The sequence below is a fragment of the Dipodomys ordii genome, unplaced genomic scaffold (genome assembly GCF_000151885.1).
Source record: "Dipodomys ordii isolate 6190 unplaced genomic scaffold, Dord_2.0 Scaffold22, whole genome shotgun sequence".
NCBI classification, from domain to species: Eukaryota; Metazoa; Chordata; class Mammalia; order Rodentia; family Heteromyidae; genus Dipodomys; species Dipodomys ordii.
Window position 1 is genome coordinate 6,758,268 of NW_012267238.1, and position 21,884 is coordinate 6,780,151.

General features: G+C 42.5%; 1 protein-coding gene across 3 annotated transcripts in view; it reads right to left on the bottom strand.

Annotated features, from left to right (window-relative positions):
- Ints4 (integrator complex subunit 4) overlaps nucleotides 1–21,179 on the bottom strand; it is a 129,838-nt gene extending 108,659 nt beyond the window's left edge. The window contains exons 1-3 of one of the 3 annotated variants that reach the window (XM_013014166.1): nucleotides 21,089–21,179; nucleotides 14,474–14,665; nucleotides 1,879–1,996 (exon numbers count right to left, since the gene is read on the bottom strand). In XM_013014166.1, coding sequence (XP_012869620.1) covers nucleotides 1,879–1,996; nucleotides 14,474–14,665; nucleotides 21,089–21,142 — 364 coding nt within the window. In that variant the 5' untranslated portion in view covers nucleotides 21,143–21,179. Of the gene's footprint in view, nucleotides 1–1,878; nucleotides 1,997–14,473; nucleotides 14,669–21,088 lie in introns of those variants that run through there. The other 2 variants (XM_013014165.1, XM_013014168.1) reach the window with 2 other exon arrangements.
- Between the last annotated feature and the right edge of the window lie 705 nt (nucleotides 21,180–21,884).

Below are 21,884 nucleotides of genomic sequence, written 5' to 3' on the forward strand. Positions count from 1 at the left end.
TGGGAAGGGATGGGAAGGGTAAACAAAGGAGGAGGCTACAATGCTTGATAAGAAATGTACTCACTATCTTGCCCATGTAATTGTAATCCCTCTGTATAGTATTTTCACAATAAAAAAAATTAAAATTAAAAAAAAAGGCATGGCTCAAGAGCAGATAGTATGCTTGCCTAGTAAGAAGCAAGCCCTGAGTTTAAACCTCAGTATTGCCAAGATTAATTAATTAATTTTAAGGCAACTGAAGCACTAACGCTGTAAGTGAAAATTTTAAGGCAACTGAAGCACTAACACTGTAAGTGAATTCTTTTTATTTATTTATTTTGCCAATTGTGGAGCCTGAACTCTCAGCCTGAGTGCTGTCCTTCAGCTCTTCAGCTCAAGCCTAGCACTCTACCACTTGAGCCACAGCACCACTTCTGGCTATTTTGGCTTATGTGGTGCTGAGGAATCGAACCCAAGGCCTCATGCATGTGAGGCAAGCACTCTACCACTGAGCTACCTTCCTGGCCCTGTAAGTGAATTTTTTTTTTTTTTGGTCTGGTCGTGGAGCCTGAACTCTGGGCCTGGGCACTGACCCTCAGCTCTTCACCTCAAGGCTAGCACTCTACCACTTGAGCCACAGTGCCACTTCCCACTTTTTTCTTATGTGGTGCTGAGGAATCGAACCCAGGGCCTCAGGAATGCAAGGCAAGCACTCTACCACTGAGCCACCTTCCCAGCCCCTGTAAGTGAATTTTTTAAACACACAAAATTTAGATAACCCAAAATTTAAAAAGGTGAAATAATTTTCTGCTTCATCTAAACACTGAGAACATGATTTAGCGCATCCACAAGAAACTAATAGAAAAAAAATCACGAGCTGGGAAGGTGATTCAGTGGTAGAGTGCTTGCCTCACATTTATGAGGCCCTGGGTTTGATTCCACAGCACCACAAAAGCAGAAAAAACCCAAAAGTAGCTCTGTGGCTCAAGTGGTAGAGCACTAGCCTTGAGCTGAAGAGCTGAGGGACAGCGCCCAGGCCCAGAGTTCAAGCCCCATGACTGACTAAATAAATAAATATCTTTTAAAAAAATTGCATGCATAGCCGGGCGCCGGTGGCTCATGCTTGTAATCCTAGCTACTCAGGAAGCTGAGAGCTAAGGATTGCAGTTCAAAGCCAGCCCAAGAAAGAAAATCCGTGAGACTCTTATCTCCAATAAACCACTAGAAAACCAGAAGTGGTGTTGTGGCTCAAGTGGTAGACTGCTCGCTTTGAGCTGAAGAGCGCAGGGACAGTGCCCAAGCCCAGAGTTCAAACCCCACGACCGACCAAAAAAAAAAAAAAAATCACATGCATATGAGACATGGCAGTGTCACTTCCATGGGCTCTACATTGTGATGGACCACACAAACAGGACAGCCATTCCCTTGGCTTCTGAGTCAGTACAACACAGGGAAGAAAGCACAGGCTCTGTCACATAACTATATAACCCTAAACTAGTGAATTAAGTTGTCTCAACTTCAGTGTGTCTACCAGTAAGACAAGGGTAGCAATATCTATCTTCTATCCTAAGTAAAGTACTTTAAACATTGGGCACTTGGCAGATGTCAATACAGGAGAGCTATCAAGAAAGGAAAGTGTATTCACATTCCAATGTAAACCTACATAGATATGTTATTAAATCACCCTCAAACTCCTTTTCTTCTTTATATTTTTACTTCTTTAGTATTAGTAGTTGTACAAAGGTTCCACTTCCAATGAGATGATGGCTACAATGCTTCATGATCAATGTTATCCCTTCTCAAATTCATTTTAAATAACAACAAACACAAAGTTTTTTCTATACAAAAGGAATGAAAAGATTTTGGCTCTGACTACACAGTTTTAAAATTGCAACTTACTTTCATTCTGCAGTATGTTAATGGCATCATCCATAATGCAGTCTGGTGAGAAGCCTGCAGTCTTTGATAATAAACCCAACAATGACGCGATTTTCAGTCTCACAGATGGGTCATTTTCCTGGAACAAAAGAAGCAACTGTCATCTTGATGCTCTACTCTTAGTTAACCAATAAACAGGAAAATGTGAAAGTAGCTTCCTATAAGAGATTCAAAGATCCAGGTATTCTAAGGCTTCATTTCTGAAAACCTAAATTTATATATTTCTATAATTTTCTCAATCAGCATCTTCCACAATCAAGTACTGCAAAGTTAATGTAAAAAAACATTCATGCCTTCCTGATATCATTAAATTCTAACCAAAAATGTGCAGTTGACATTACCTCTCCTTCTGCTGGAGACCCAGACACCTATACCTACACTGCCAGCACTGAACACTCAACATGGCTGCCAGCTCTACTGCTCTCTGAGTCCCTGGATAGTGGAGTTGCAGCTACCACTGCTATCACCAGAAACAACCTTTCCTTCTACCTACTTTTTTCCAATCACCAGATCTTGTTATAAGGTTGAAGTATAATGTAAATGTCTGAGTACAGGTCATGTACCTGAGCCCCAGATGCAAAGGAGACAGAGAAATGAGTAGTCTTCCCATCGTAGCCTCAATGGGGAGGGGTAGCCTGCAGATGATCTCTACCACACACCAAGATTGCTATGGTTAAAAAAAGAGGAGCACATCTCTTCATTTATCATCATACCCATCTGTAGCACAATGACTACCCCTAAACATGCTCAACAAATTCATGTGAAATAATTCAGGAAAAAAGCATTATGCTAGTGTGAAGATTAAGTAATCTTTCTATATTGAATACAAACTATTTAAATGTATGCTGAAAAAGAATGAAGTGCCTTCTAGATAGGATAGTTTCCAAGGAGGCAGCCAGGCACAGCATGAGGGCTCACTCACACTGGGGAAAGGAAAGCAGCTATGGAATCAAGAGACCTAAGATCCTTTTATGCATTCATGTATATACTATGGGAACATTGTTTGCTTGGGAAAATCATTTTCATACAGTGTGAGTGCAATATAAGAGCATGAACTTGAAATCAGTCAGGCCTAGATGCAAAGCCCAATTCATTACACAAGGTTTATGTATACATCTTTTGGTAGTGTTGATGATTTTACCGTTTTTGTTTTTAAACAGGATCCCACTATGTGACTTAGGCTGGCCTCCAACTCACAATCCTTCTGCCTCAACTTCTTGAATACTGGGATTGTAGATATGCACCACTATACCTAGTTAAGTATATGTCTTGAATAGACAATTAACCTCTCTGACTCTCCTCTGTGAAATGGAGCTAATAACTACCACAGGAGAGGAAAGTGGCTAATAAATAAGAAATAAGCACACAGTGAACAGGCAGGTGCTCTACCTCTTTAGTTACATTCCAGTCTTGTTATTTTCTTGATTAGAGATTAATACCAGTATTTGTCTAAATATGTCTAAGTCCTAAAACTCGGCATCTAAAACAATCAAAACTAATTGGAAAAAGGACTTAGCCATTCCACCAAAGTAAATATACAAATAATCAAAAAGCACATGAAAAGCCAGGCACTGGTGGCTCACCATCTGTAATCCCAGCTGCTTGGGAAGCTGAGAGTTGAGGACTGCATTTCATAGCCCGCCCAGGCAGAAAAGTCTGTGATACTCTTATCCCCTACAAACTACTCAGAAAAAGCTGGAAGTGGTGCTATAGCTCAAGTGGTATCACTCTAACCTTGAACACAGAGAGGCTCAAGGACAGCGCCAAGTCCCTGAGTTCAAGCCCCATGACTGGGGAAAAAAAAAAAGCATATGAAAAGATACTCAGAAATGCAAATCAATGAAATACTACCTCCTAACCATCAGGATGGCTAGTTTAAAAAAAAAAGAAAAAAACATGCTAGAACTTTCTGAGTAACGATCCAGAAGCATAGCAAATCAAAGAAATATTTAATAAATGAGATTACATCAAACTTGAAAGTTTCAAATAGGGATACAGGTGGACCCATTGCAACAATGAGATGTATGAAATGTTATGTCAAAAAACGAACTTTACAACTTGGGGGGGGGTAAGATGGGAAGGGATAGGAAGGGGAACAAAGGAGGAGGTAACAATGCTTGATAAGAAATGTAGGGGCTGGGAAGGTGGCTCAGTGGTAGAGCACTTGCCTTGCATGCTCGAGGCCCTGGGTTCGATTCCTCAGCACCACATAAGAAAAAAGCCAGAAGTGGCACTGTGGCTCAAGTGGTAGAGTGCTAGCCTTGAACTGAAGAGCTGAGGGACAGCGCCCAGGCCCAGAGTTCAGGCCCACGACCGGACTCAAAAAAAAAAAGAAATGTACTCATTACCTTGCCCACGTAATTGTAACCGCTCTGTACGGTATTTTCACAATAAAAAAAAGAAAGAACAAACAAACTAGAAAGTTTCTACACAGCAAAGGACACTGCTAATAAGTTAAAAAAGAGAGCCAACAGAATGGAAGATTTTTGCTAGTTACACATAAGACAATGGCCTAATATCCAGAATATAAAGAGCTTAAAACCTAAACCCTCAAAGAATCAACAACTCAATTAATAAATGGGCTAATAAGCTTTATAAAAAGAGACTTCTCAGAAAAAGAAGTAAAAACTGGCTAACAAACACATGAAGAAATACTCGATATCTCTGGCCATAAAGAAAAATGCAAATCAAACCAACACTGAGACTCCACCTCACCCTAGTTAGAATGGCCATCATCAAGAATACAAACAATAACAGATGCTAATGTAAATGTGAGCAAAAAGGAACCTTAATACAATGTCAGAATGTAAATTTGCTCAACCACTCTGGAAAGCAGTATGAATGTTCCTCAAAAAACTAAATGTAGAACTACTCTATGATCCAACAATTTCACTCTTGAGTGAAAAAGATTACAAACTAAGGGCTGGGAATGTGGCCTAGTGGCAGAGTGCTTGCCTAGCAAACATGAAGCCCTGGGTTCGATTCCTCAGTACCACATAAATAGAAAAGGCCAGAAGTGGTGCTGCGGCTCAAGTGGCAGAGTGCTAGGCTTGAACTAAAGAAGCTCAGGGACAGTGCTCAGGCCCTAAGTTCAAGCCCTAGGTTTGGAGGGGGGCGGAAGGAGGGGGTTTAAAGTAACCAACACAACCATGTTCACTGTAACACTATTCATCATAACCATGAAATAAAAACAGCCCAGATGCCTTGTGATGGTCAAATTGATTAAGAAAATGTAAGAATTGTACTCATCTATTAGAAAGAATGATAAGCCGGGTGCCGGTGGCTCACGCCTGTATTTCTAGCTACTCAGGAGGCTGAGATCTAAGGATCGAGGTTCAAAGCCAGCCCGGGCAGTAAACTCTGTGAGACTCTTATCTCCAAAAAACCACTAGAAAAACCGGAAGTGGCGCTGTGGCTCAAGTGGTAGAGCACTTGCCTTGAGCTGAAGAGCTCAGGGACAGCACCCAGGTCCAGAGTTCAAGCCCCATGACTGACAAAAAAAGAAAGAAAGAATGATAGTGTGCATCATTTGCAAAGAAATGGCAGGACCTAGAAAAAAATTATGTTAAGTAAAGTAAGTCAGGCCCAGAGAGACAAAGGTTGCATGCTTTCTCTCTGTGGAAGCTAGAATTCACTCATAAATATGTAAGTAGTTTGGGTAGTATGCAAGTATACACAAATGTATTAACTGAAATATGGTAGATTCAGGGAGCACTAAAAACAGTCTGATTGCTTAGAAAGGCAAAATAAGCTAGGTGCTGGTGACTCACACCTGTAATCCTAGCTACAGGAGGCTAAAATCTAAAGATCACAGTTTGAAGCCAGCCCAAGCAAAAAAGTCCATGAGACTCTTATCTCCAATTAACCATAAAAAGTCAAAAGTGGAGCTGTGGTACAAGTGGTAGAGCACTAGTCTTGAACACAAAAGCTCAGGAACAGCGCTCAGGCCCAGAGAATTCAAGCCCTAAGACTAACCAAAAAAAAAAAAAAAAAAAGCCCACAAAATCATAGTTCACAAAATAAACACCAGGAAACAGGAATATGAAAGGAGTAGAGTGGGGTCATGGGGAAGGGAGTGGACAAATGAAGAGAAGGGAGTCACAACAAAATTAAGAAAAGTGAGGAAAGGGTGGGTTGAGGAGGGACAGGTAAGAATGTTGAAATGAGTGACACTGAACAAGATGCATTCTATTCATAAACTGCTTTGTTGAATGACAACTCCTTTGTACAACTACTCGAAGACTATGTATATTATATATATATATATATATATATATATACACACAAGTACATATATACATACATACATATATATATATATGGGGTCTGTCCCATTTCCTGCATGAAGAGCAGAAAATTATTCTCTTCATTTTTTTTCCAACTTTTATCCTATTATACTAAAGCTGACAGAAGCCCTCATTCATCTTCCAGTGACAGACAATTGAGAAAAAGCCAACAAAGAAAATCTCAGAGATAAAGAGCAGCCAAAAGACGGCAAAAGTAGTGTTGTCCAAATGTAAGGAGACTAGAGAAACAGCAACTTGGCTACAGCATCCTGGGCTGAGAAGGCAGGAAGGAAAAATGATGACTACAAAAGGTAACAAAAAGCAACCAAAAGGTAGGAGATGAATGAAGAGTTCACATGAAGGAATTTAAGATACCAGCCAGGCACCAATGGCTCACACCTGTAATCCTAGCTACTCAGGAGGCTGAGAACTGAGGATCCTGGTTCAAAGCTAGCCTAGACAGGAAAGTCTGTAAGACTCTTATCTCCAATAAAACACTCAGAAAACCGGAAGTGGCGCTGTGGCTCAAGTGGTAGAGCACTGGCCTTGAGCTGAAGAGCTGAGGGACAGCACCCAGGCCCAGAGTTCAGCCCCCACAAGTGGCCAAAAAAAAAAAAAAAGACTCTCAAGGACTATCCTGCTGAGGATGGCTTCCAGGCAGGATCCTCAGATCTCAGCCTCTTGAGTACCTAGGATTACAGATGTTAGCCAGATTTTTAAAGAAAAAAAAGGGGGGAGTGGGAATTGGATTTCTTTGATTACTAAATATCTTTTAAAATAGTCATTTCCTTGGGGCTGGGAAGGTGGCTCAGTGGTAGAGCATTTGCCTTGCATGCTTGAGGCCCTGGGTTCAATTCCTCAGCACCACATAAGCAAATAGAAAAAAGCCGGAAGTGGCGCTGTGGCTCGAATGGTAGAGTGCTAGCCTTGAACTGAAGAGTTGAGGGACAGCACCCAGGCCCAGAGTTCAGGCCCTACGACCGGACCAAAAAATAAATAAATAAATAAATAAAAATAAAATAGTCATTTCCCAAAAATAATGTGTCTGGCTTATTACTGACATTTGGTACGGTTAGTTCTTATTTTTTACATGTTTCAAAAAAGCCTGTGAAAAATACAGGATTTGATATACAAGCTTAGAAGAATAATCTAAATTGTTTCCTGAGACTCATGCCTTCGTTCGGATGTAGAAAAACTGCCATTTGGAAAATGTGACAAACTTAATTCTAAGTGGTATGGTAAGGTTAAGTAACTAAGAGGTGTTAGGCTTTCACCTGTAAACCTAGCTACTCAGAAGGCTAAGATCTGAGGACCACCTTTCAAAGCATGGAATTTCCCTGCCCAGGCTGGCTTTGAACCTCGATACTCAGATCTCAGCGTCCTGAGTAGCTAGGATTACAGGCCACTGATGCCTGGCTCTCTCTTTTGAGGAGCTTTACTGATGGGAATGATATCCATACATTCCCCTAATACTCAGAGGCACTATGCAATGTAACTTACTACACTAAGTAACCTGCTTTGTGTTCCTCTTTTTGAAGTAAAAATACAGATAAAATCTCTTTTATCTAGCACAGTGAAAATAATTAGAATTATTCTGTTAAGAGTTAATTCCTGTTGGCCTTTCGGTATTCTTGTTCTGATTTCCTTTCTCTTAACTACCCTGAAAACAGTATATTGTTGATCCCTCTGAGGTTCAGTATTATACAATTGTACATTAGGTCATTTGGTGCAGTCTAATGGAGTCAAGTTGCATTAGATGTTCAAAACTTCTATTTGATGAAGAACCAGTTACCTTAGCTTTCCTGTGTATGTATCACATTGGACAGGTCAGCAAAGATCTCCTGCAACCAAATCATATCTATAATGCTTTATTCAGCAGAGCTCTGCTTAAAATATTGTAAGAGTAAATTTAAGTCTTTAAAATGAGGCATGTAAGCCGGGTACTGCTGGGTCATGCCTATAATCCTAGCTACTCAAGAGGTTGAGATCTGAGGATCCAGGTTCAAAGCCAGCCCAGGCAGGAAAGTCAATGAGACTCTTATCTCCAATAAAACCACCAGAAAACCGGAAGTGGCGCTGTGGCTCCAGTGGGAGAGAGCTCACCTTGAACTGAAGAGCTCAGGGACAATATCTATGCCCAGAGTTCAAGCCCTACCACCAACAAAAGCAAACAAAAAACAAGCATTTAAGGTTTTGAAAATTTGGTTTCATAAAAATGCACATCCCTCCTAGTAATCTGACCAAAATGACAGACTTAGCTGTCAATTATTTTTAGCTGGTAATTTTCCACTCTTTCTAAATACTGTGTTTCGTTCTCAAAGTACCTGTATAGGAAGACAGGCTCTCTAAAATACTAGGAACTGCCAATCTCAAAAAGGGACTACCATCCACCCATTGAGCACAATATTAATGTTGACAAAACATAAGGTTTACTATTCTTTCATAAAAGAACCCGTAAAGTTTGTTTTTCTTTGTTGTATACCTTTGTTGTTCAACTAGATCTTCTGGTAGCTCTTATTTTTTATTTTATTTGGTTCTATTTCTGTGATGCTTTTCAGTTATGTTATATGAGGGTCAACTGAGAAACTTAACCAATCATGATTTATATTCTAGAGGATCTGAATAATATATGAATAACCACCCAATTTTAACATTAAATAGTACTCTGGACACAGAATTTAGAGAACAATTATATCAAAACATAGGGAACGTGAATTACTGTCCACTTTGAAAGTATGAAAATATTAAAATATTCTAGCTGGAATGTCAGTATTCTCATCCTCTAATTTCACATAATTGGTTTGTGTTAATTTCTTGAGGTTTTAAAACAATGCTTACACTTATTTGTATCTACTATATGGGGGAAATATTTTAAAAAGTGTAATATATTTTGCTACCAACTCTAACCACATAACTTTTAGAAAATACTCATTTTTGAAATTTTATGCTTAATCTGAGTTTAGAAGAATTATCAGAAAATGTTAAGCATGTCCTTTGTAAAAAGAAAAAAAACATATATATGGTTCCTAATTGTCTTATAACCATGGTAATTCAAGTGACTTAGAAGTATTTAATGGTGTCAGGTGCCAGTGGCTCACACTTATAATCCTAACTACTCAGGAGGCTAAAATTTGAGGATTTCAGTTCAAAGCCAGACCGAGGAGGAAAAGCCATGAAACTCTTAACTTCAATAAACCACTAGAAAACTGGAAGTGGCACTGTGGCTCAAGTGGTAGAGTGCTAGTCTTGAGCTGAAAAGCTCAGGGACAATACCCAGGCCCAGAGTTCAAGCCCCATGACCAAGCAAAAAAAAGAAGTATTTAATGGTAATCTTGAATTGTAAGTTGAGGTATATATATCAGGATCTTAGTGAGCAGTTACCTGGCAGGTTGTTTGTTTTTTTTTAATAACTGGTTTAAACCATAAACCTGTAACAACCATAGCTTCACTTCAATATTAGTTATCTTCCTTATAATGAATGATCCAATAAAAAAATGATAGGAAGTAGTTGAGACTTTTTTTGTTGTTTGTTTTTTTTTGTTGTTTTTTTTGGGTCCGGTCGTGGGGCCTGAACTCTGGGCCTGGGCGCTGTCCCTCAGCTCTTCAGCTCAAGGCTAGCGCTCTACCACTTGAGCCACAGCGCCACTTCCGGCTTTTTTCCTTTTTTTTTGCTTATGTGGTGCTGAGGAATCGAACCCAGGGCCTCAGGCATGCAAGGCAAGCACTCTACCACTGAGCCACCTTCCCAGCTCCTAGTTGAGACTTATTAAAGATTTTACTTTTTATTTTTTATTGATTTAAGAACACTAGTTTCTAGTGTCTTCAAGTGCTGGATTTTTTTGTCTTTTTTGTAGATGGCAGCTAAAAAGAAAGTATATCATTTAAAATATTCAGGTTTAGGGGCTGGGAAGGTAGCTCAGTAGTAGAGCACTTGCCTTGCAGGCCTGAGGCCCTGGGTTCGATTCCTCAGCACCACATAAGCAAAAAGAAAAAGGCCGGAAGTGGCGCTGTGGCTCAAGTGGTAGAGCGCTAGCCTTGAGCTGAAGAGCTGAGGGACAGCGCCCAGGCCCAGAGTTCAGGCCCCACGACCGGACCAAAAAAAAAAAAATTCAGGTTTACATGTTATGCTCTCTCTCACAGGGAGCCACCATACCTCACAGTTCAAAGTTTATTCCATAATTCAGTAACATTTACTGACATGTAATTGCAATTGACTATGCAATAAAATGATTTAAGGAGAAAAATAACTCACATTTACCTTGCATAGGCAATTGTTTATATTACTCTGCTTTTAACATTGTTCTTCAGTAAAATGCTCATATATGTGTAGAAATGTAACAGTTCAACATGTTGCTAGCCTAGGTACAAAGAATTACTTTGTGAAGATTTGTGGTTGTATTAAAAACTGTTTGCCATTGTACCTCAAAAAAAAAAAAGTTTTTACTACAAATAGCTAAATTTTAAAGTAAGTTTTAAATGTCTAGAATACAACTGACAGACTTTTTTGAACTGCTAGTTTTTTTTTTGAAGTAAAGCTTTTTTATGTTTCATTTGTCATTGTTAAAAAATAAAATAACAGAAAACAAAAATCCTCCAAATCTGAAAAGAAAAACCAAAGCCTTCTATTTATCTTTGTTTCCTGTCCTGGAGATCTTGATTAAAGAAAAATAAAAATTCTGTATTTGTTTTATCAGGTTCAGAGTATAACAGGGAACTGTAGAATCTCATTACCTAATATGCATAGAGTTTAGCATGTATATTAAGCTTTTTTTTTTTTTTTGTCAGTCGTGGGGCCTGAACTCTGGGCCTGGGCCCTGTCCCTCAGCTCTTCAGCTGAAGGCTAGCACTCTACCACTTGAGCCTCAGCCCCACTTCCAGCTTTTTCTGCTTATGTGGTGCTGAGGAATCGAACCCAGGGCCTCATGCATGCAAGGCAAGCACTCTACCACTGAGCAACCTTCCCAGCCCCATATTAAGCTTTATTTTGGTATCTAATCAAGATTTCTAACCACAGTCCATAAGAAGGAATGTGAGCGGGGCGCTGGTGGCTCACGCCTATAATCCTAGTTACTCAGGAGGCTGAGATCTGAGGATCGTGGTTCAAAGCCAGCCCAGGCAGGAAAGACTGTGAGCCACTTATCTCCAATAAACCACTAGAAAACCAGAAGTAGCACTGTAGCTCAAGTGGTAGAACACTCGCCTTGAGCTGAAGAGCTGAGGGACAGCGCCCAGGCCCAGAGTTCAAGCCCCACGACCGACAAAAAAAAAAAAAAGGAATGTGACTTTAACATTGGATGCAGCTGATGAGCTTGAGTGTCTGCAACTTTCTTCTTTTTGTAAATAGGTCATGGGATTTGAACTCAGGGCCCAGGTACTATCCCTGAGCTACCCCTTGAGTTCTTTTGCTGAAGGCTAGCCCATTACCACTTTGAGTCACTGCTCCACTTCCAATTTTTGATGGTTGACTGGAAATAAAGAGTTTCATGGGGAATTTTTTGCCAGGGCTGGCTTTAAACCACAACCCTCAGATCTCAACCTCCTGAGTAGCTAGGATTACAGGCAAGAGCCAACAGCAGCCAGCTTCCAACTTCTTTTCCTTTCAATTATATGATACATTTTCTTTTGTTATAGTTCTCTTTGATTAACAGGCATGCAGTGGGTATTTCTTGGACATATTTGATTTTTATTAAAATATATCTGGGAGAAAATTTTAAAAAGGAAGAAGGAAGGGGAAGAAGGAGGGAAGGTGGGAGAGAAGTAGGCAGAAAGGTGATATGCTTTGGGAAAATGGCTGACCAGACCTCAGGGTAGTGGCAGAATAAATATCATGTGAAAAGCTACAGTTGGAAAAGTCCGCCCATTCTGATTAAAATAGAACATTACATATATAAGGGAGATTTTTTTATGTTAGAAATTAAAGATAAAGTGAATGAATATATTCAAGTATCATTTATAGAGAGTGAGTTTTACAATACAAGACATCAAGATATTACATACATCCTAACAGGTTCACTATGAAATACAAATAAACATCATAATTTTTTTTTCTTAATGTACCAGTCCTGGGGCTTGAATTCAAGGCCTGGGCCCTGTCCCTGGACTTTATTTTTTTTGCTCAAGGTTACATGGACTTTCCTGCCCAGGCTGGCTTCAAACCTCAGGTCTCAGCTTCCTAAGTAGCTAAGATTACAGACATGAGTCACCAGTGCCCAGCCTCATAAAATACCCTTACAATTCTCAAAAATATGCTTAACTTGAATTTAACAAAATCTATACATCTAACTTTCCAGTTTGTAGCAAATATAGGGGTCAAAGAAGCAAGTTAACCTCCAAGGAATAAACATATTCAGAAAACATTTTACAGACATTTTACAGAACTACTGACTCTGCTTCATAATATCAATGCCATTAAACAGGCCTGATTTGCATTCTGATTTGACACATCAACAATAAGAAGAATCCAGGTATGGTGGCACGCACTAGACTTCCCAGCAATTTGGGAAACAAAGGCAGAAGGGTTGACTTTAAGCCCCACCCAAGTAAAGTCACCCTATCTCAAAATAAAATAAAAACAAAAGGTCTGGGGAAAGTGGTAGAGACTGCCTAGCAATTGAAGAGACCCTGGATACAATCTCCAGTACCACATTTTTTTTTTTTTTAATTTTGAGAACCAGAGAAGTCTCAATATGAACTAGTTTTACTTTACTTTGCTATATTTTATTTTTGGCAGTACTGGGGTTCAAACCCAGTTTGCTTCCTCCCCTGGTACTTTGCCACTTATGCCCTATCTCCAGCCCTGGTTTTTGCTGATTATTTTGGAGATAGAGTCTAGTGGATTTTTCTGACTAGGCTGGCCTCAAACAGTAATCTTCCAGATATCAGCTTCCCGAGTATCTAGGATAATAAGAGTGAACCACCAACACCTAGTTCAATATGGATTAAGATGACATATTATTTTGTTTTATTCTAGTGGTTAGGTAGTAATGGGTTTTTTTCAAAAAGATGTTTCTTTTTTATATATATATTTATGGGCCTAGTGAGAGAAAAAAAATTAATAATCTTAATTTTTCCAGCAGAAAAAAAAGAGAATAACTTTGGCAAAATGAGAGGAAAAAGAGAAGAGTAAGGAAGGCCAAGTGAGGGCTGGAGAGGGAAAAGTAGAAGAGAGGAGGAGAGAAAGGAAAAGAGAAACAGAGAAGGAAGGGTGTGAATGAAGGAGAAGATGAAGGAGGGAGGGAGGAAGGGACGGAAGAAGGTAGAGAAGGAAGAGAAGGAAGGGAAGGAGGGAAGGGAGGGAAGGGAGGGAAGGGAGGGAGGAAGGGAGGGAGGGACGGAAGAAGGTAGAGAAGGAAGAGAAGGAAGGGAAGGAGGGAAGGGAGGGAAGGGAGGGAGGGAGGGAGGGAGGGAGGGAGGAAGGGAGGGAGGGAGGGAGGAAGGAAGGACGGAAGAAGGTAGAGAAGGAAGAGAAGGAAGGGAAGGAGGGAAGGGAGGGAAGGGAGGGAAGGGAGGGAGGAAGGAGGGAGGGAGGGAGGAAGGAAGGAAGGAAGGAAGGAAGGAAGGAAGGAAGGAAGGAAGGAAGGAAGGAAGGAAGGAAGGAAGGAAGGGGAAAGGGAAGGGAAAGTGGAAAGGCAGAAGGGAAGGAAAAGGGAAAAGGGGAAAGAAGGGACAGGAAGGGGTGAGCCAACCTAGTTATTTGGGACATAGAAATTGAAGGATGAAGTTCTCAGCCTAAGCAAAAAAAGTTTACCTTGGGTAAAATTACATCTCAACAAAGGGAAGCTAGACATGGTGGTACATGACTGTCATTCCAGCACTTAGGAATCTGAGGCAGAAGAATTCCAAATTTGAAACTATCCTGGACTACATGGCAAGGCTATTTCAATGAAAAAAGAGGGCTACTACCATTAGGTACATAATTAGTTCCTCATATTACAACAGAAACAGCAAGATAATGATTGATAATACATTCTAGAAAAGAATCTGGCTACAGTGGCATGCAGTCTGATTTAACTCCTCTTTTGAGCTCCCACTGCACTCAGTACATACTGAGCTCACAGTACTGAGATACACGTTTGTCACCATCTGGTATATCATAGGTTTCTCAGGACAGCATTTTCATGTTTTACCTCTGTATTGGCGAATCTCAAGGAAAACAATCACTGTAAAAGTCTGTTAAATATTCTTTAATATTTATTTATAACATTAACCCCTTCAGCAAATCCAACCCAGTTCTTACACACAATCCCATCAGGTCCTTAAGATCTTCTTACCTTGTAATAATGTTCCAAGAGAATCCTGACTACTCCCTCCACACTTTCTGCCTCCACAGGCTTTCTGGCAAACTGAAGAAGGTACTGCAGAGCATCGGCCGGGGAGGTTGCTTTACAGAGGTCTATGTGCAGTGCTGCCGACTTACTTGGTTTTGTAAGTCGAAGTTTCTTAGTAGCAATTTCTTCCTGCTGCTGCTGTAACACAATACAAAAGGTAAGACAGGTAAGACATGCCAACCTGAAAAGAGTCTGCCGATTTACGTCTGCCTCATTTGCTGAAAATAATTTTTCTGTATAACAAAAATATATTTAGGGGCTGGGAAGGTGGCTCAGTGGTAGAGCCCTTGCCTTGCATGCATTAGGCCCTGGGTTCAATTCCTCAGCACCACATAAGCAAAAAAAAAAAGCCGGAAGTGGCGCTGTGGTTCAAGTGGTAGAGCGCTAGCCTTAAACTGAAGAGCTGAGGGACAGCGCCCAGGCCCAGAGTTCAGGCCCCACGACAGGACCCCAAAAAAAAAAAAAAGATTATAGCTAACTGTCTTAGGAAAAACAGTATTTTAAACTAGAAAAAGAACATTGGCATCAGGGCTTAGTAATAACTTTGCCTTTCAAAATTAGCTCCTACAACTTAGGGCAAATCACTGACTTTCTGTCTCAGTTTCTCTCTCTGCAATACAGGCCCACCATCTCTGAATACTGTGATAGTTTTAAGGTTAAGAGGGCACACAAATGATCTACTCTAGCTATCCTTGATCAGAAGGAGCTTAAGGCAGCACCCAGGTCCAAGGCCCAGAACCAGTTAAAAAAAAATCTACTCCATTCTATAAAAAAGAACTATCAGGACACAATGGTATGTGTCTATAATCCCAGCACTGAGAAGGCTGAGGTGGGGGCAAAAGGATCACTTGATTCTGAAAGTCTGAGAAAAACACAGGAAGCATAGCAAGACTACACCTCAAAAGGAGGATAGGAAGCCAGGTGCCAACAGCTCACACCTGTAATCCTAGCTACTTAGGAAACTGAGATCTGAGGACTAAGGTTCAAAGCTAGTCCACTCAAGAAAATCAATGAACCTCTTATCTCCAATTAATCACCAAAAAGTTGGAAGTGGAGCTATGGCTCAAATGGTAGAACACTAGCTTTGAGCACAAAAGCTGAGACACAGTGCAGAGACTCTGAGTTCAAGCCCCAGAACCAGCGCGTGTGCGTAAGTGGCCCTTTGAATAAATGTCAAAATCCTTGAACTGTTTTGTAAATTCCAGCTGTTCCTCTGTATTCTTTTCTCCTGTCCCAACTGCATCACACTGGCTTCTGTCAGGGCACATCCTCCCTCACCTCTAATAAGATGATAGAAATACTGAGCAAGATAAATGTATTCATAAAATGACATGCTGATTGGAATCTCTTTTGTACAATTAAAGATTATAAAGAAAATAATATGAAGCCCGGGCCAGTGGCTCATGCCTGTAATCCTAGCTACTCAGGAGGCTGAGATCTGAGGATTGCAGTTCAAAGCCAGCCTGGGCAGGAAAGTCCGTGAGACTCTTATCTCCAATAAACTACTCAAAAAAACGGCACTGTGGCTCAAGCGGTAGACCTCTTGCCTTGAGCTGAAGAGCACAGGGACAGCGCTCAAGCCCAGAGTTCAAGCCTCATGACTGACCAAAAAGAAAAGAAAAGAAGATGAAAAGAAAATCTATAGATTGGGGAAAATATCTGCACATCACATATCTGACTTAACATCAGAAGATATAAAGAACTCTCACAGTATCAGACAGAAACTTCTGTCTGGAGATAACAGAACTGAAACTGAGCCACACATTACAATCACACTGGCAAGATTTTAATAGATGCTTCATGTCTGAGATGAAGAGATGAACTGAGGGGCTAGGAAGATGGCCCAGTGGTAGAGTGCCTGCCTTGCATGCATGAAGCCCTGGGTTCAATTCCTCAGCACCACATAAGCAGAAAAAGCTGGAAGTAGCGCTGTGGCTTAAGTGGTAGAACGCTTGCTTTGAGCTGAAGAGCTGAAGTGCCCAGGCCCAGGGTTCAAGCCCCATGACCGACAAAGAAAGAAAGAAAGAAAGATAGCTGGGCGCTGGTGGCTCACGCCTGTAATCCTAGCTACTTAGGAGGCTGAGATCTGAGGATCGCGGTTCAAAGCCAGCCCGGGCAGGAAAGACCGGGAGATTCCTATCTCCAATAAACCACCAGAAAACCAGAAGTAGCGCTAGGCAGTTATCTTCCTACAAATTCACTTTTGTCTGTAGAAGAGATTAGGATTATTCTAGCCAGGAATGTTGTATGGCATCACTAAAAAATAATAATGCCAGGCGCTGGTGGCTCAGTACCTAGTTACTCAGGAGATCTGAAGATCCAGGTTCAAAACCAGCTCAAGCAGAAAAGTCCTTGAGATTCTTATTGCCAATACATTACTCAGAAGTAGTCTTGTGGCTCAAGTAGTAGAGTACTAGCCTTAAGCAAAAAGAAGCTCAGGGATGGCACCAACAACCTGAGTTCAAGTCACACACACACACACACACACACACACACACACACACACAATAACAACAACCAAGGCCAAGTTTAAACCCTAGTATTGTTAAAAGAAGGGTCTGAAAAATAATATTCAAAAACAACTTAGTAGCTAAGAGTAGGATTTCTTTTCTTCTACAAAATAGCATACCAATACTATATCAAATGGGCATTTGAGCTGGGTACTGGTGGCTCATGTCTGTAGTCCTAGCTACTCAGGAGGCTGAGATCTGAGGATCATGATTCAAAGCCAGCCCAGGCAGGAAGATTCTTATCTCCAATTAACCAACAGAAAGCTGAAAGTGGCACTGTGGCTCAAAGTGGTAGAGTGCTAGCCTTGAGCAAAAGAGCTCAGGGACATTGCCCAGACCCCAAGTTCAAGCCCCATGACCAACAACAAAAAAGGGGGTGAGGAGGATTTGAGAAGCCTAAATCACATCTATCATGTCTTTATCATATGTATATGGCACTAAATCCACACAAGTTCTCATCAGTTCTCTCTCATTCGTCTGTATAGCTGGGGTTTCAGTTGGGACTTTTTTCTATTTTATTTTTTTGTTTGATCTGATTTGGGTTTTGGCAGTGTACTAGGCTTAGAACTCAGGCCTTGTAGACACTAAGTATTCTACCACTTGAACCCCACCAGCAGCCCTTAATTAGGTCTTAAAGTAGAACTGTAAGTCCACCAAACTTAAAAAAAAAAAAAAAAAGCTAGCCGGGCGCTGGTGGCTCTACGATTCAAAGCCAGCCCAGGCAGGAAAAACCATAAGACTCCTATCTCCAATAAACCACCAGAAAACTGGAAGTGGTGCTGTGGCTCAAGTGGTACAGCGCTCGCCTTGAGGTGAAGAGGTGAGGGACAGCGCTCAGGCCCAGAGTTCAACCCCACGACCAACCCCCCCCCAAAAAAAAAACAGCTAGATGCTAGTGGCTTGCACCTAGTTACCCAGGAAGCTGAGACCTGAGGATTGCAGTTTGAAGCTAGCCTAGGCAAACAAACTCGAGAGACAAGTCTTATTTCAAATTAATAAGCAAAAAAACAAAATTGGAGGCATAGCTCAAGTGGCAGGGCCCCAGACATGAGTGGAAAATGTCAAGCAAAAGCCCCTGAATTCAAGCCCCAACACCATTTTTAAAGAGAGAGAGAGAAAGGGAAAGAAGTAGAGGAGAGGGAAGAATAAAGAGGAGGAAGAAAGAGAAGGAAAGAAGAAAGGAAAAGGGAAGGGAAAAAATTATATGTAAAGAGAAAATAGGTATAGAAATTTTGAAGTTTTATTTATTTATTTTTTTGGGGGGGTCCAGTCGTGGGGCCTGAACTCTGGGCCTGGGCGCTGTCCCTCAGCTCTTCAGCTCAAGGCTAGCGCTCTACCACTTGAGCCACAGCGCCACTTCCAGTCTTTTCCTTATGTGGTGCTGAGGAATCGAACCCAGGGCTTCAGGCATGCAAGGCAAGCGCTCTACCACTGAGCTACCTTCCCAGCCCCAAATTCTGAAGTTTTAGAGATGTGCAAAGCTTGATATCCAGAAAGAAAGAACAAATAATGCTGGACAGAAAGGAAGTGACAGTAAACAACAATATCAAGTATATCAAGGCCAGCTTGCTTTCTTTTCTTTCCCTTTCTCTCTCTCTTTCTTTTTTTCTCTCTTTCTTTTGCTTTCTTTCTTTCTTTTTGTCAGTTGTGGGGCCTGAACCCTGGGCCTAGGCACTTTCCCTCAGCTCTTTAGCTCAAGGCTAGCGGTCTACCATTTAAGCCACAGTGCCACTTCTGGGTTTTTTTCTGCTTATGTGGTGCTGAGGAATCGAACCCAGGGCCTCATACATGCAAGGCAAGCACTCTACCACTGAGCCTCCTTCCCACCCCCTCAAGGCCAGCTTTCAATCAAAGCTATTATATACACAAATTTATACACATAAATCCTAACTTAGGTAGATGAGGGGAAGGGGAGAAAAAAAAGACAGCATGAATATACTGCAACGATCTATGAAGATAATATAATCTCAATGGAAGCTGTTAATAAATAGTAGCTTCAGCACATAGAGGAGCAGGCTTTGTTGAGGTAGTGGGTACCTCAGGGAGGAGGTTGGGCTAATAGGTGGGGTAAAGGATGATGAATATGATGGAAATAGGCTGCCTGTACACATGAAACAGAACAATAAAACTTGGTAGAAATCTTTTTTGGGGAGGAGGAGCAGAAGTTGTCCTGCACTGATAGCTACTCAGGAGACTGAGAGCTGAGGAGTGAGGTTTGAAGTCAGCCAGGAAAATCAATGACACTCTTTTTTGTTTGTTTGTTTTGGTTGGCCATGGGGCCTGAACTCTGGGCCTGGACGCTGTCCCTCAGCTCAAGGCTCAAGGCTAGCGCTTTACTACTCGAGCCACAGCTCCACTTCTGGCTTTTTCTGCTTATGAAGTGCTAAGGAATCGAACCCAGGACCTCATGCATGCAAGGTGAGCACTCCAGCACTGAGCAACCTTCCCAGCCCCATCAATGATACTCTTATCTCCAATTAAATACTAAAAAAGCTAGAAGTGGAGCTGTGGCTCAAGTGGTAAAGCGCTAGCCTTGAGCATAAAAGTTCAGGCTGCTGTCCCTGGACAGCACCCAGGTCTTGAGTTCAAGCTCCACAACTAGCACAAAAAAAAAAGAGGGGCTGGGAAGGTGGCTCAGTGGTAGAGCGCTTGCCTTGCATGCCTGAGGCCATGAGTTCGATTCCTCAGCACCACATAAGCAAAAAGAAAAAAGCCGGAAGTGGCGCTATGGCTCAAGTAGTAGAGCGCTAGCCTTGAGCTGAAGAGCTGAGGGATAGCGCCCAGGCCCAGAGTTCAGGCCTCACGACCCGACCCCCCCCCCAAAAAAAGAGGGGGGGTAAAGGAGACTGATGGGCAAGGTGAGACTGACTATAATATTTGTATGGAAATGTCACAATGAAAGCCCTCCTTATATAACTAAAATGAAGGAGAGGAGAAGAAGAGAAGGGAAAGAAGGGAAGGAGGGACAATGAGGCTGGAGAGGGAAATGGTCCTATCACAAAGGGCTGAGAAACTGTTTTTAGGACAAGGACTTTCAAAGGAACAGAAGACTTGTGTTGTCCATGCAATCCTCTATAATCATAGATGCACTGTTCTGGCTTCCCTATTACCAGTGAGCACCCAAAATACAGAGACCCTAATGTGTGTTGGATTTTTATAACCCCACACTTTTCATTGCGCCGATACACAATAACCATTTTTTTTAATTCATATCTTGCTGAATTAAGGAAGGAGGTGTTTAAGGATCTTTTTTCCTGGCTGAATGGGTTTAAGCTTCACTACTCTACAAGTCTAAGGATCTAAGGACAGATGAACTAGGAAGAATCTTGCCTCAATTCCCCCACCTGATATGTTAGCATCTACAGTCTAACCAAATCTCCCAAGTGGTCTGAATACAAAGGCTAGGAAGCAGAACACAAGAATGATTTCGAGAACAGCCTCTTCTTCAGCAACACTCAGGAGGACTGATTATTCTGACAGGGGCTTGGCCTTCGGGTCTTTAAATTCACTCCAACGGAGGAGAGCACTGCTCTCCTTTCTAGGTCTGCCACCAACCCTGGGAAGCCGGTGACACTCGCCTGTTTGGACAGGACCTTGAGTTTTCCAGAGCCCTCTTCCAGCACCATGACGCTCGGCAGACATCCCAACTTGTCCCTGGAAGTTTGGAGCACTGGAGCTTGGGCGGCGCCCCAACCCGAGGATGCAGACCTACCCGGGCCTGGCGTGGCGGCAGGTGGTGTGCAAACTGGAAAGGACTGTGTGTCTCTTCCCCGTATTGGCGTTTAAAGTGGGGCGGGTGCAGAACGTCTGCCCAGCATGCGTGAGGCCCTGGAGGCGAGGCCCAGGAGTCCCCAAAAGTGAAGGGGAAGGGGAAAATCACAGAGAAGTTAGCGGCGGCCGCCAGCGAACACGCCCACCGGCGAGCCGCCTCCACGGAGCTCCGCGGAGCTCCACGCGGGACAGTGACACCTTCCCTGTGAAATGCCCGGGGTCGGATAACAAACCCCGCCCCTACGTGGGTCCTGGCGTCTTCCCGATCGACGCTTACCTGAACCACTTTAGTGAACTCCTCATACACCCGCTTCTTCAGGTGCGCCGCCATGGTTGCCACCGAACCCTCGCGGCTTCCGTACGCCAGGAAGGCGGGGTGAAGAGATGCCGGAACAACACGCCGAGATCCCACGAGGCAGCGCGGGTTTCCGGGAAAGAGAGGCCCACCCCCCCAGCACCTGATTCCTGACGCATGCGCAGTCCGAAGGGGGCGGGGCCTCTGGCGAGCCAACCCGGTGGGAGGAAAGGGAAGGGTTGAAGGAGCCGTGCGGCCCAGAGTTGCAGGCAAAACCTGGAATGGCTTCCGGGACCGGCTCGAGAAATAACGGGAGGAGGCCGAGGTGAGATTCCCCACACTCTGTGTTATTCCCAGCGGTTGTTGCTTGGAACTCCGCTGAGCACGGCTTTAGTGTAAGCCCCTCCAAGGGTTACCTGTTCCCTGATTGTACGTATTCCGAATCTTTAAGGAAGCAAACCGTTGATAGCTGCCATGTCGTGGAAAGAATCCACCCACCCGAGCCACGAAGCTTCCGACCACTGCTCTTCAGCTAGAATACGTGACATCACCTTCAAATGCGCAGGTAATGCCTAAAGGTGACAAAGTCAGGACCACAATGGAATGAAACCGCTCAGAAAAGCAAGCTACAACCAGGCCCCGGTGTCTCACACCTGCAGTCAAGCGTAGCTACTCAGGAGGCTGAGGTCTGAGGATCGGGATTCAAAGCCAGCCTGGGCAGGGAAGTCTGAGAAACTCTTATCTCCAGTTTATCACTGAAAAAGCCGAAAGTGGTGCT